The sequence below is a fragment of the Bubalus kerabau genome, chromosome 9, assembly GCF_029407905.1.
Source record: "Bubalus kerabau isolate K-KA32 ecotype Philippines breed swamp buffalo chromosome 9, PCC_UOA_SB_1v2, whole genome shotgun sequence".
Classification (NCBI taxonomy): Eukaryota; Metazoa; Chordata; class Mammalia; order Artiodactyla; family Bovidae; genus Bubalus; species Bubalus kerabau.
The window spans coordinates 100,132,870-100,146,011 of record NC_073632.1 but is presented as its reverse complement, the minus strand read 5'-3'; the positions used below and the strand labels follow the sequence as shown (position 1 = coordinate 100,146,011).

The following is a 13,142-nucleotide window of genomic DNA, read 5'->3' as shown; positions in this document are numbered from 1 at the left end:
TGTCATGCCCTCCTCCAGCGGATCTTCCCAGCCCAGAGATGGAACCCTCATCTCCTGCACTGGCCACCAGGGAAACCCAGAGATAGGAGGGTAACATTCATGGGTCAGGATACTCCTTTCTCCTGGCAGAAGTGGATACATACTACTCTTAAGTGAAATATACTTTAATGCGTCTTTATAGCGAATTAGGTTTCCCTCCATGCCTCTCTGTTTTGCTTTTGGTTAAAGTTATTTTTAAATTCTCTTCCTTTTATCAATGGGGACATACTTTTCAGATGTAAAGTAAAATACTGGAAGAAAATCCAGGATGAAAAAATTTAAGTCCAGGCATTTCTTTTGGTTTATTTTCTAATTTTATGATTATGTTCATGCTAGATTTTAGTTTTGCGCAACTGCTTTGAATTGTGCCAGTTTATACAATGCATTTTAGAAAATTTGACTCTTATGGCATTGGTAAAATTAAGTTCCTTATTTTCCTTTATGAAGAGCTAGAAATATTTTTGACCATTTGATCCATGAGATTATTCTTTAACTTAAATCGGTACTTCTATTATTTTTTGTTATTTGCTTGAGAATATGTACAATTCTTGGTTTTACTAAGAAAGAATTGATTTTGTTGTATATGCTGTATCACTTGTCTTGAACTTAACTTCCCAATAATTTTAACTGTCCAAATAGAGACAAGAGCCAGGTAAATTAAAGTAAAAAAGGCTGAGATGAGGTCTGGTTTCTGAGTAACAAAATGTACTATAAAATCTACAGTTAGCTTTGCCTATAGGAAATTTTCTCAGCATCTCATATTAAAGCCTGTGTTTAAATCTTACTAAAGGAAAAGCTTTTACAAGTCAAATTACATGATTTTCATGCCCACGGCTGGTTAGAAGCAGCAAAGTAAAAGGGACTATTAGAGGTTAACACATACAGTGAAACAGGGAGGAGACCACCCAGCCCAGTAAATAGAACTTAAAGAATCACTCCAACTCTGACTGTTGAGTAGTAAGGCACGCCACAGGCACACCTGGCCCAGGATTATTCCAGTAATCATTGCTATCTGCAGTGTTGACTCTGTGTCATTCTGAAGAGGTCCAGGGAGCTCTAGGAACAGGATGCATTTTAGAAAACTGTAACTGTAAGTCACTTCAGTCGTGTCCGACTCTGTGTGACCCCAAAGACAGCAACCCACTAGGCTCCCCCATCCCTGGGATTCTCCAGGCAAGAACACTGGAGTGGGTTGCCATTTCCTTCTCCAGTGCATGAAAGTGAAAAGTGAAAGTGAAGTCGCTCAGTCGCGTCCGACTCTTAGCGACCTCATGGACTGCAGCCTACCAGGCTCCTCCGTCCATGGGATTTTCCAGGCAAGAGTACTGGAGTGGGGTGCCATTGCCTTCTCCACATTTTAGAAAAATAAGTGTATAATTATTTTATGCATCACTCAGCTTTGTCCAACATACCATATTTTTCATATCTTTTTTAAGAAATAAAATATAAATATGTTTGGAACCCCTTTTTCCCTCCTGTGAATTGAACTGTCTAAAAATTGATACTCAGTATTGCCATGAATATGTTTTGCTTGCTCTGCAGATATAGATAGATATACACATGCACATGGAGAGTAAACGATAAATAATCTTTTGACGTTTTCCTATGAGTGCAGTCACACTGTACCTCTCTTCTGTCAATTATTTGCTCTATTTGGGGATTTATGTTGGAAACCCTTGTTATTCATTGTAAATATTATTTAATATCCATTGTCAAGAATTATCACAGTTTAATTATTCATTCACCTATTGATGGATCTTTGTTTTTTGGATACCATATACAGTGTTGCAGTGAATATCCTTATAAATATCTCCTGCGAAGCAGGTCTCTAGAATATAGTCATAAAGGTAAACCTGACGGATTACAGCAGTTTACTCAACTTTAGCTTTACTGTATATTGCCAGATTATAGTCCAAAATGCTTGTACCAGTTCCCACTCACTAGCAGCATATGAGAATTCCTATTGCTCCATATACTCCCCAGTACTAGGTTCTGTTAAGTCGTTTCTCTGTGTGTAAGTTTTATTTCATGAAATACGAAATTGTATCTCAAATGGTTTTAATATGCATATCCCTGATCTGTAATTTACTTGCAGTTTGTGATTATAGTTTGTTTGGGTTGCTACAATGTTTCTCTTCGTATTTTCTATTAGTTTATCTTTTGATTATTGATCTGTAGGAGTTTCTTCTATATTTTGAGCACTAATCCTTTGTCCGGAGAAGGCAATGGCACCCCACTCCAGTTCTTTTGCCTAGAAAATCCCATGAACAGAGGAGCCTGGTAGGCTGCAGTCCATGGGGTCGCTAGAGTCGGACACGACTGAGCCGACTTCACTTTCAGTTTTCACTTTCATGCATTGGAGAAGGAAATGGCAACCCACTCCAGTGTTCTTGCCTGGAGAATCCCAGGGACAAGAAGCCTGGTGGGCTGCCGTCTATGGGGTCGCACAGAGTCAGACACGACTGAAGCGACGCAGCAGCAAATCCTTTGTCACATAAGAGTTTCAAATACCTTCTCTCAGTCTATGACCTATCTTTATAGTGTTTTCATTATACAAAAAGTTTTTAATTTAAGTAGAACAATATATATCAGTCTTTTGTGACTACTGCTTTTGCATTATTAAGAAAGTCTTCCCTGCCATGGGAGTCATAGATATTTACTCATAAAATTTTAAAATTTTAGTTTTCACTTACTGTTAATTCACTTGGAATTTATTTTTGGTTGATGAGATATGGGCCTACACAGTCCTCTTTGTCGATTCCTGCTTATACCACAGTCACCAAACGATCCATCCTCCTCCCTCTAGCAGTCCACATGTGCTTGGGTCTCTGAGGTTTTTGTTCCATGGGTATATTTGTGCCTCTAACAATATGATACTGCCTTAATTTTGATATCTGGCAAGGTGAATGCCCCCATGTCACCTCCACAAAGCAGCCCCCTGCCCCACATTATTGATGTTCTTCTGGAATGCCCTGGGGTATTCTTGGCCCTTTACTTTTTCATATAATGTTTATATGGAATTTAAAGTTCTTTTAAAAAATCCTTTGGGGATGTTGATTGAATTGTATATATTTATGAGTTAATTCACATATGTCTACTTTTAAAATAAAAATGTTTGGGTGCTTAAAATAAGTTTTTTGTTAAAAAAAAAAAGTTCTCAAAATCAGCCAATTCAAGAGTTCTAAATATTCATGGTTTTATTACATTTAAATAAAGGACATACCATTGGAAATGTTCATTGAGACATTGGGGTAGTTCATAAAACTAAAGCATCTTGAATTCATTATTCTTGCTGTTTTCACCTATCTATATTTATGGATTACTTGTTTCATACAGTATCTTCTACCTTGAAAATCCCAATAGCCAGTGGTAGGGAAATTTTCTAATTTGATTTCTTTTAAGTGCATTGTGTGTATAACTCATACTTCATAGATGTACCTCAGTTAGTGTCGAAGGAAAATGTTCCCCGTGTTGGCTATATATCGTGTTAGATAGCCCATGCTTTTAAAATTTACCTCAAAACAGTGTACCTGGTGTTCATAGATGATGAATGAGTTTTTTGCCAAAATTCCTTTTTGTCCTTCTGCAGAGACTTACAGCTACTACTGGAAGCAAACAGCGAAGTCGCCTCTCCATCATGGCCCAGTACCTCTGCGACGTTCAGCACATCTTGACAATTCCAGGTCAGGCTTTTGTGCCCAAACCAGAGGTGAGTTTCTGATTATTTGTTTTAAACAATATAGTATACTAGGACTAGGATGTGTGAGGATGTGTCATAGAAAATTATCGCTAGAATCTGATCTTCTATGCAAACTGTACCATAACTTTTTCCTTCCCTCTCCAAAAACCATAAAAATCACAGTGGTGGATCAGTTCAGTTCAGTCGGTCAGTCGCATCTGACTCTTTGCGACCCCATGGACTGCAGCACGTAAGGCCTCCCTGTCCATCACCAACTCCCAGAGTTTAGTTAAACTCATGTCCATTGAGTCAGTGATGCCATCCAACCATCTCATCCTCTGTCATCCCCTTCTCCTTCCACCTTCAATCTTTTCCAGCATCAGGGTCTTTTCCAGTAAGTCAGCTCTTCACATGAGGTGGCCAAAGTATTGGAGTTTCAGCTTCAACATCAGCCCTTCCAATGAATATTCAGGACTGATTTCCTTTAGGATGGACTGGTTGGATCTCCTTGCAGTCCAAGGGACTCTCAAGAGTCTTCGACAACACCATACTTCAAAAGCATCAATTCTTCGGTGCTCAGCTTTCTTTATAGTCCAACAGTCACATCCATATATGACTACTGGAAAAACCATAGCCTTGACTAGACGGACCTTTGTTGGTGAAGTAATGTCTCTGTTTTTTAATATGCTGTCTAGGTTGGTCATAACTTTCCTTCCAAGGAGTAAGCGTCTTTGAATTTCATGGCTGCAGTCAACCATCTGCAGTGATTTTGGAGCCCCCAAAAATAAAGTCAGCCACTGTTTCCACTGTTTCCCCATCTATTTGCCATGAAGTGATGGGACTGGATGCCATGATCTTAGTTTTCTGAATGTTGAGCTTTAAGCCACTCTTTCACTCTCCTCTTTCACTTTCTTCAAGAGGCTCTTTAGTTCTTTGTTTTCTGCCTTAAGGATGGTATTATCTGCATATCTGAGGTTATTGATAATTCGCCCAGCAATCTTGATTCCAGCTTGTGCTTCATCCAGCCCAGCGTTTCTCAAGATGTGCTCTGCATGTAAGTTAAATAAGCAGGGTGACAATATACAGCCTTGACGTACTCCTTTTCCTATTTGGAACCAGTCTGTTGTTCTATGTCCAGTTCTAACTGTTGCTTTCTGATCTGCGTACAGATTTCTCAGGAGGCAGATCAGGTGGTCTGGTATTCCCATCTCTTTCAGAATTTTCCAGTTTGTTGTGATCCACACAGTCAAAGGCTTTGGCATAGTCAATAAAGCAGAAATAGATGTTTTTCTGGAACTCTGTTGCTTTTTCCATGATCCAGTGGATGTTGGCAATTTGATCTCTGGTTCCTCTGCCTTTTCTAAAATCAGCTTGAACATCTGGAATTTCACGGTTCTCATACTGTTGAAGCCTGCCTGGAGAATTGTGGCAGTAGTTTGAACACTCTTTGGCTTTGCCTTTCTTTGGGATTGGAATGAAAACTGACCTTTTCCAGACCTGTGGCCACTGCTGAGTTTTCCAAATTTGCTGGCATATTGAGTGCAGCACTTTCACAGCATCATCTTTTAGGATTTGAAATAGCTCAACTGGAATTCCATCACCTCTGCTGGCTTTGTTCGTAGTGATGCTTCCTAAGGCCCGCTTGACTTCACATTCCAGGATGTCTGGCTCTAGGTGAGTGATCACACCATCATGATTATCTGGGTCGTGAAGATCTTTTTTGTACAATTCTTCTGTGTATTCTTGCCACCTCTTCTTAATATCTTCTGCTTCTGTTAGGTCCATACCATTTTTGTCCTGTATTGAGCCCATCTTTGCATGAAATGTTCCCTTGGTGTCTCTAATTTTTCTGAGTGGATAGTTAGCTCTTAATCTGATTTTTCTTCTCCTTAAACAGAATGACCAAACATCTAGGTTTATATGTGTTACCCTGATGGTGGTATTATCATTATTATAAATGTTTTCATCTTGAAGTTGTATTTTGTCCAATGCCTTCTCTGCATCTAGTGAGATCATCACATGATTTTCTTTCATTTAATTGATGTGTCATGTGTTACATTTATTGATTTGCATATGTTGAATCATCTTTACATCCCAGGAATGAGTCCCACATCGTCATGGTATATAATCCTTTTGTATTCTCAAATTTGGTTTGCTAATATTTGGTGAGAATTTTTCATCTGTATTCATTAGGGATATTGGTCTATAGTTTTCTTGTGGTAGCCTTATCTGGCCTTGTTTTCAGGTGAATGCTGTTTTCATAGAATGAGTTTGGAAATATCCCCTCCTCCACAGTTTTTCAGAAGTGTTTGAGAAAGATTGATGTTAATTCTTCTTTGAACGGTAGAATTTTTTAGTTAAGCCGTCTAGTCCTGGGGTTTTCTGTGTTGGGAGGCTTTTGATTACTGATTCAACCTCTGCTTGCCATTGGTCTGTTCAGATTTTCTGTTTCTTCCTTATTCAGCCTTGGTTGGTTGTGTGTTTCTAAGAACGTTTCCATTTCCTCTGAGTTGTCTCATTTGTTGGCATATAATTTGTTCATGGTTGTCTTGTCTGTTCCTGTGTGTTTCTTTAGTCTCAGTTGTAATGTCTCCTTTTTCATTTCTGATTCTGAGTCTTCTCTTTTCTTAGTCTGGCTAAAGGTTTGTTACTTTTAATTTTTCAAAGAACCAGCTTTTGGTTTTTTTTTTTATTTTTTAATAAACTCCGTTTATTTCCACTCTGATCTTTATTTCCTTCTGCTAACCTTGTTCTTTTTCTTATTTCTTGAGGTATAAAGTTAGGTTGTTTGAGATTTTTTAAGTTCTTAATATATGTATTTATTGCTGTAAACATCTCAGAACTGCTTTTGCCACATTCCATAGTTTTTCAATATGTTATATTTTCATTTATTATGTGAGATTTATTTCTCTTTTGACTTCTTCTTTGACCAGTTGGTTGTTCAGAAGTCTGTTATTTAGTTTCCACATATTTGTAGACTTTCCAGCTTTCTTCTTGTTGATTTCTACTTTCAATACCATTGTGGTCAGAAAAGATAATAGGTGTGATTTCCATCTTTAATTTTCTGAGATTTGTGCCTTATCATGATCTATACTAGAAAATGTCCCGTGTGCATTTGAAGAATGTGTATTCTCTGCTGTTGTGTGGAATGTTCTTTATATGCTTAAGTCCATTTACTCTAGAGTACGATTTAACTCCAACATTTCCTTGTTGATTTTCTGTCTGGATGATCTGTCTGTTGCTGACAGTGGCATATTGAAGTTTGTTACTCTTACTGCATTGTCATCTATTTCTCCCTTAGGATTTGCTTAATATATTAAAGTACTCCAATGTTGAGTATATATATATTTACTATTGTAGTATTTTAAAGATGTATTGACCCTTTTATCATTATGTAACAACCTTGTTTGTCTCTTGTTAACCAGTTTTTGGCTTGAAGTCTCTTTTATCTGATACACAAATGGCTCGGCCCCTTTTCTTTTGATTTCTACTTCCAGCCCTACACTCTGAGCCTATGTGTGTCTTGAGAGTTGAAATGAGCTTCTTGTAGGTAGCATATAGTTGTTGTTGTTGTTTTATTTCAATTGGAGGATAATTACTTTACTGTGATGGTTCTGCCATACATCAGTGTGAATTGGCTGTGGGTATCCATGAACCCTCCCTCCCTCCCCTGTCCCCCCCCCCCCCCCCCAGTGTTGTCATGGAGCACCAGCGTTGGGTGCCCTGCTTCATACATCAAACTCGCACTGGTTACCTATTTCACCTGTGATAAGGTATGTGTTTCTTTTTTCTCAAATCATCCCACCCTCCCCTCCTCCTGCTGAGTCCAAAATTCTTTTCTTTATGTCTGTGTCTCCTTTGCTGCCCTGTACATAGGATTTTTGGTACCGTCTTTCTAGATTCCATATATATGCGTTAATATATGGTATTTGTCTTTCTCTTTCGGACTTCACTCAGTATAATTAAGGCTCTAGGTTCATCCACCTCATTAGAACTGACTCAAACGCGTTTCTTTTTTATAGCTGAGTAGTATTCCATTGGGTATGTGTACCACAACTTCCTTATCCAGTCATCTGCTAATGGACATCTAGGTTGCTTCCATGTCCTAGCTGTTGTACATAGTGCTGCAGTTAACATTGGGTATCTTCTTCAGTTCTGGTTTCCTGAGGGTATGTGCCCAGTAGTGGGATTGCTGGTTTCTATTGTAGTTTTATTCCTAGTTTTTTAAGAATCTCCATACTGTTCTCCATAGTGGTTGTATCAGTTTGCATTCCCACCAGCAGTGTACAAGGATTCCCTTTCTCCTCACCCTCTCCAGCATTTATTGTTTGTAGACTTTTTGATGATGGCCATTCTGACCAGTGTGAGATGATACCTCATTGTGGTTTTGATTTGTATTTCATGAGCAATGTTGGGTTTTTGGTTTTTTTTTTTAATCCATCTAGTCATTGTGTGTCTTTTGATTGGTGAATTCAGTTCATTTATATTAGAGAGATTATTGACAGAGGATTTACCACTGCTGTCTTCCTTATGCCTTCTGGTTATTTTGTATCACATTGTTTTTTTCCTCTCTGTGTCTGTTTATCTTTCTAATGTGGTGGGTTTCCATAGTCGTTTACTCAATCTTTCCTTTTCTATCTTTCATGACTCTAGAGTTTGGCTTTGTGTTTAACATAAGGCTTACATAAAAAAATCTCAGAAATAAAATAGTTCTTCTTATGCTGATATCACCTTATCTTTATTTGTCTATAAAGATTCTACCCTTTTACTCTTGCACTTATATATCTTTATCACAATTTATCTCTTTTAGTGCTGTGAATTCATTGAGAAATTGTAATAGCTTTCCTTAAGCCTTTATGCTATAATTAAGTGGCTAACATACCATTCTAATAGGGTTAAAGTTTTCTAATTCGGACTATTTTTCACCTTTTCCAGGGTATTGTGAACTTTTTCTTTTATTTTCAGTAAATAATGTATTCTTATTTCAGTTTGAAGAATTCCTTTACCATTTCTTTCAAGGAGGTCTAGTGGTGTGAACTCCCTCAGTTTTTGTTTGCTGGGAAAGCCTTTATTTCTTCTTCATATTTGAAGGATAACTTTGACAGATAATTGGCTGGTGATTTTTATCTTTTAACACTTTGAATATGTCATTCCACTCTCTCCTGGCCTGTAATGTTTCTGCTGAGAAATCTGCTGTTAGCCCAGAGAGAGTTTCTTTGTAGGTTACTTCCTCCCCACACCCCCACCCCATGCCTTTAAGATTCTTTCTCTATGGTTGATTTTTGACAGTTTCGTTATAATGTATCTTGGATAAGGTCTTTTGTATTGAGGTGATAGGATGTTCTTTTAGCTTCTTGGACATGTATGCTAGGTTCTTTCCCCAGGTTTGAGAAGCTGTCAGCAATTATTTTTCTAAATATACCCTCTGCTCTCTTCTCTACATAGATCAATTATTCTTATATTTGGCTTTCTCCTCATACCTGATAGGTCTCAGGGTTTCTTCACTTTTAAAAATTTTATCTCACTCCTGAGTCATTCCTAAATTCCCGTCTTTGAAGTTCGTAATTCCTTCTTCAGTCTGATCTGCCCTTTCTTAAGCTTTCTAATGTATTTTTCATCTCATTCATTGAATTTTTCAGCTCCAGAATTTGGTTCTTTTTTAAAATTTCAGTCTCTTTGGTAAAGACCTCATTCTGTTCATTAATTTTATTCTTGAGTTCATCAAATTGCCTTTCTGAGTTTGAAAGTGAAAGTGTCAGTCACTCAGTCGTATCTGACTCGTTGTGACCCCATTGGATGTAGGCCCCCCAGGCTCCTCTGTCCATGGAGTTCTCCAGGCAAGAATACTGGAATGGGTTGCCGTTTCTTTCTCCAGGGCATCTTTCCAACCCAGGGATCAAATCTGGTTCTCCTGCATTACAGGCAGATTCTTTACCATCTGAGCCACCAGGGGAAAGCTCTGAGTTTACTTGTGGCCCATTGAATTTCATCATAACAGCTATTTTTAATTCTTTATAAGTTAGATTACAATATCCTGTGCCTTTGAGTTTAGTTACTGGAGAACTATCATTTTCTTTTTGTGATACCGTATTACCCTGATTTTCATTGTGTTTGACTGGAATGTGCCTCTGCCGTTGCTTTTAAAGTAATACACTTACTTGTTTACTTTGGTAAACGTAATAGAAACCCTTGTTTTCCAGACGGTGGCGCTGTAGCTCAGGTTTTTGGTGTCTCTATCTGATCTGGTTTTGGGGCTACACTCTGGATGGCGGGCAGTGGTGGGGAGTGTTTTAAAAAAAAAAAAAAAGTGCTGTAGGAAAAGCTGGTGGCAGAGTGGAGGGAGGTTTGGGCTCAGTGCTGGAGGCTTTGCATGCTCACAGCCCAGTGAGAACACCCTCAAGTGGGGATGCTTCCAGGGGTCCAAGGCAGACAGCAGGTAACAGTACCTTCCCTGCCCTCTGTTATACTCGTCTGCCTCGTTCCCTTTCCTCTCCCTCCCCTCGGTCACAGAGGTTTCTCCTCAAAAATCCAGATGCTGCTGGAGAGAATCGGGTCCCTCCAGTTGTAACCTGTACAGCTGGGCAGTCAGCCACTCGCCCCTTTCTCTTTCCATCTCCTCTGTGAGGCAAGTTCTCACTGTCCTGATGAAAACTCAGCCCTAGGCAGGGAGAGGGACTGACTCCTCGAGTTCCTCCTCCTCGCCTCCAGGCTGGTCTCTGTTGTGCTCCAGTGGCGTGCCTGGTTCTCCCTCTGTCTGGCTGACCTCCACAAGTTCTCTGTGCCCTGCATGTCCGCCATGGATTTCAATCTCCAGTTTTGCTTCCCCCACCCCTGCCCCCATCAAGTCACTGGGGGTAGGGTCGGCTCACCACCATCTTTGGGCCCAAAGCCCCCTCCAGGATCCTGTCTACTTGCTGCAGCGCAGGAAGTCTGCTAGTTGGTCTGGTGTGAATGATGAGTTGTAAATGAGAGGACTGAAAGAAACGACTCATTGCTACCAAGATGCTGACGTCACTTTCAGAATCCAAATATTTTTTATTTATAATGATTTCCCCCACTTTTTGGAGAAACTTTGTTTTGACAGCTTTACTTGTGATGAGTCATCTGTGGAAAAATAGTTGGATATTAAACTAGGCTCTGACTATTATATGCTAATCACAGAAGAATAAAAGCTAAATACAGAAACAAAGCTTCTTTGCCAGAAATACAAATCAATAAGCCAGTGTCTAGTTTAACAAAACCACTGCTGGATGAATTACTACAGGACATACATGTAGTATAAAATCTTATTTCTTCATTGAAGGTACACTGAGCCCCAACTGCATGAAAAGCCCTAAGCTAGGCAGAGAGGTGGTGGTAACAGGAATGAGAAATCAGACATCTCCCTTCAGGAGTTCACAGCTAGTGAGGAGCAGTTTTCTTCTTGTTGAAACTCAAGTATAAAGTCTTGCAAAGCTTCCTTTGGATTCTTTGACATTCACTGATATAAATAGATATCATGAAAAATTGTGTTATGTGGTTTTTAGATTTAGGTGTAGGTGTATGTTATAGGTTTAGAATGGAGCCCCTGACCAGTAGCATTCGACCTGTTTGTACCTACTGAATCATGATCTGAGGCATCTCCATGGCCTTTGCTGCCAGCTTCCACTTCCTCTGCCACGTCAGTCACAGTTACCCAAGCTTTCCGGGGCCTTTAGGAATTCAGTCCGTCTTCCACTTTTATAGCAGACTTAATTGTCATCTTTTTCTTAATCAAACTAAGTATTACCTTCCTTCAGCATGTCAAGCTTTCAGACATTGTAAATAACTTCTTCCAAAATAATAGATCCTTTTAGATCCTAGACAGAATTTGTTTGAAGATACCTTTTAGCTCATCAAATTTAACACATTGGTGCTCTCAGGGATTTTTTGCCCTAGAACAGGTGGCCACTGTAATGAAGACCAAGTCACCTTAGTGCTTTCTCTCTTCTTATAAGGCATATATATGTGTGTGTACAAGACTTTCAATAGTATAAGACCCAGTTATATCAGGAACCAAGATCTTTACTTTAGGCTTTTATATTGGTGATTATCATTGGCATCCAGAATCTTCAGGCTTTTTACCAGAGGTTTCTTAGGGTGGGTATTAGAGTATTTTTACTGGAAGGTTTTTCTTTGTTTTAGTTACCTAGTTTAGAGTAATTGATGGTGTTTGGAGGTTATTATCAACTTTATCTTTTATTTAAAAGGATAAGATCCACATGTAGTTTATTAAAGCACTTCCCAGGTGACTTAGTGGTGAAGAATCCACCTGCCAATGCAGAAGACCTGGGTTCGACCCCTGACTCAGGAAGATCCCCTGGAGAAGGAAATGGCAACCCACTCCAGTATTCTTGCCTGGAAAATTCCATAGAGGAACCTGGTAGGCTGCAATCTATGGGTTCGCAAAGAGTCAGACACAACTGAGTGACTGAACACGCATGTAGTTAACTAAAAGTACTGCCCCTTCCAGGATTAAGGCCTTATGAAATTATTATTTGTAAAAAAGCTAGCTGTGTCTTTGATTCCCCCCCCCCCCCGCCCCCCCGCCCCAAGGATGTTTGCTTTTTTGGCAAACTAAGCATACAGCAGTTTTCTTTGCTTAGTTTTTATTGTGTTATAAATAATACATGTAGGTGATTTATTTGTAACCTAAGCAAATGGTTATCAAGGGAGAGAGAATGTATTATTATAAAGGAAACAAATGATTAAATTTTAGTTGTAAAAGAATATGCTACTTCTCTAAAGTAGTTTTACCATATTAGGGCAAATCAGGAGTACTCTTGAGGAAAGCCAGAAAATATTTGACTGATCGTTAACATTGAGCAAATCTTTAAGAATTCATTTTCATAAGAAAGGGGAAGAGTTTTTACAGAATTGATAAAAAATAACAATACATGGCGGTCCTGCTGGCTAAATCCTTCTAAACAGAAGAAGAGAACGTCTCAAGCACAATACAGACAAAATATGCTCAGTGCTAAAATAGAGATGCAGGCAGATTCCTGAAAGAGTTGAGAGGGGGAGGTTAATTCTCTGTAGATGCTCAGAAGAAATTTACTAAAATTCAATACGTGTTCTTAATCAAATTCTAAGAATTAGATTTGGAGAAATTCTTTTGATATAACAAGAAAGGCTTACTTACAACCATCTTAGGATTTTTCCTGCGAGAATCGATTAACCCTTCTAATAATCAGTCTTTAACTAACTTAATCAAAATCAAGCTTTAATGACAGAACTTTCACTGCTGTAAACTTATTACAGCTACACCTGGCTCACTCTTGCCAGACTCTTCCCTCTCATTAACTTCTCTAGCGCAGTCCCCAAAGTTTGAACCCCAAATTCTTTTCTATTTACAGAAACCACAATCTCTTAGGTTCTTAAAATTAGGCTAATTTGTCTATTCTAA

At 38.8% G+C, this 13,142-nt stretch overlaps 1 protein-coding gene across 9 annotated transcripts in view; it reads left to right on the top strand.

The window, feature by feature from the left end:
- Window positions 1-13,142, top strand: part of TFB1M (transcription factor B1, mitochondrial) — a 65,901-nt gene that overhangs the window by 28,168 nt on the left and 24,591 nt on the right. For 8 of the 9 annotated variants that reach the window (XM_055536055.1, XM_055536051.1, XM_055536059.1 and 5 more), the window contains exon 5: window positions 3,629-3,748. In XM_055536055.1, coding sequence (XP_055392030.1) covers window positions 3,629-3,748 — 120 coding nt within the window. Of the gene's footprint in view, window positions 1-3,628; window positions 3,749-4,095; window positions 4,132-13,142 lie in introns of those variants that run through there. The other variant, XM_055536058.1, reaches the window with a different exon arrangement.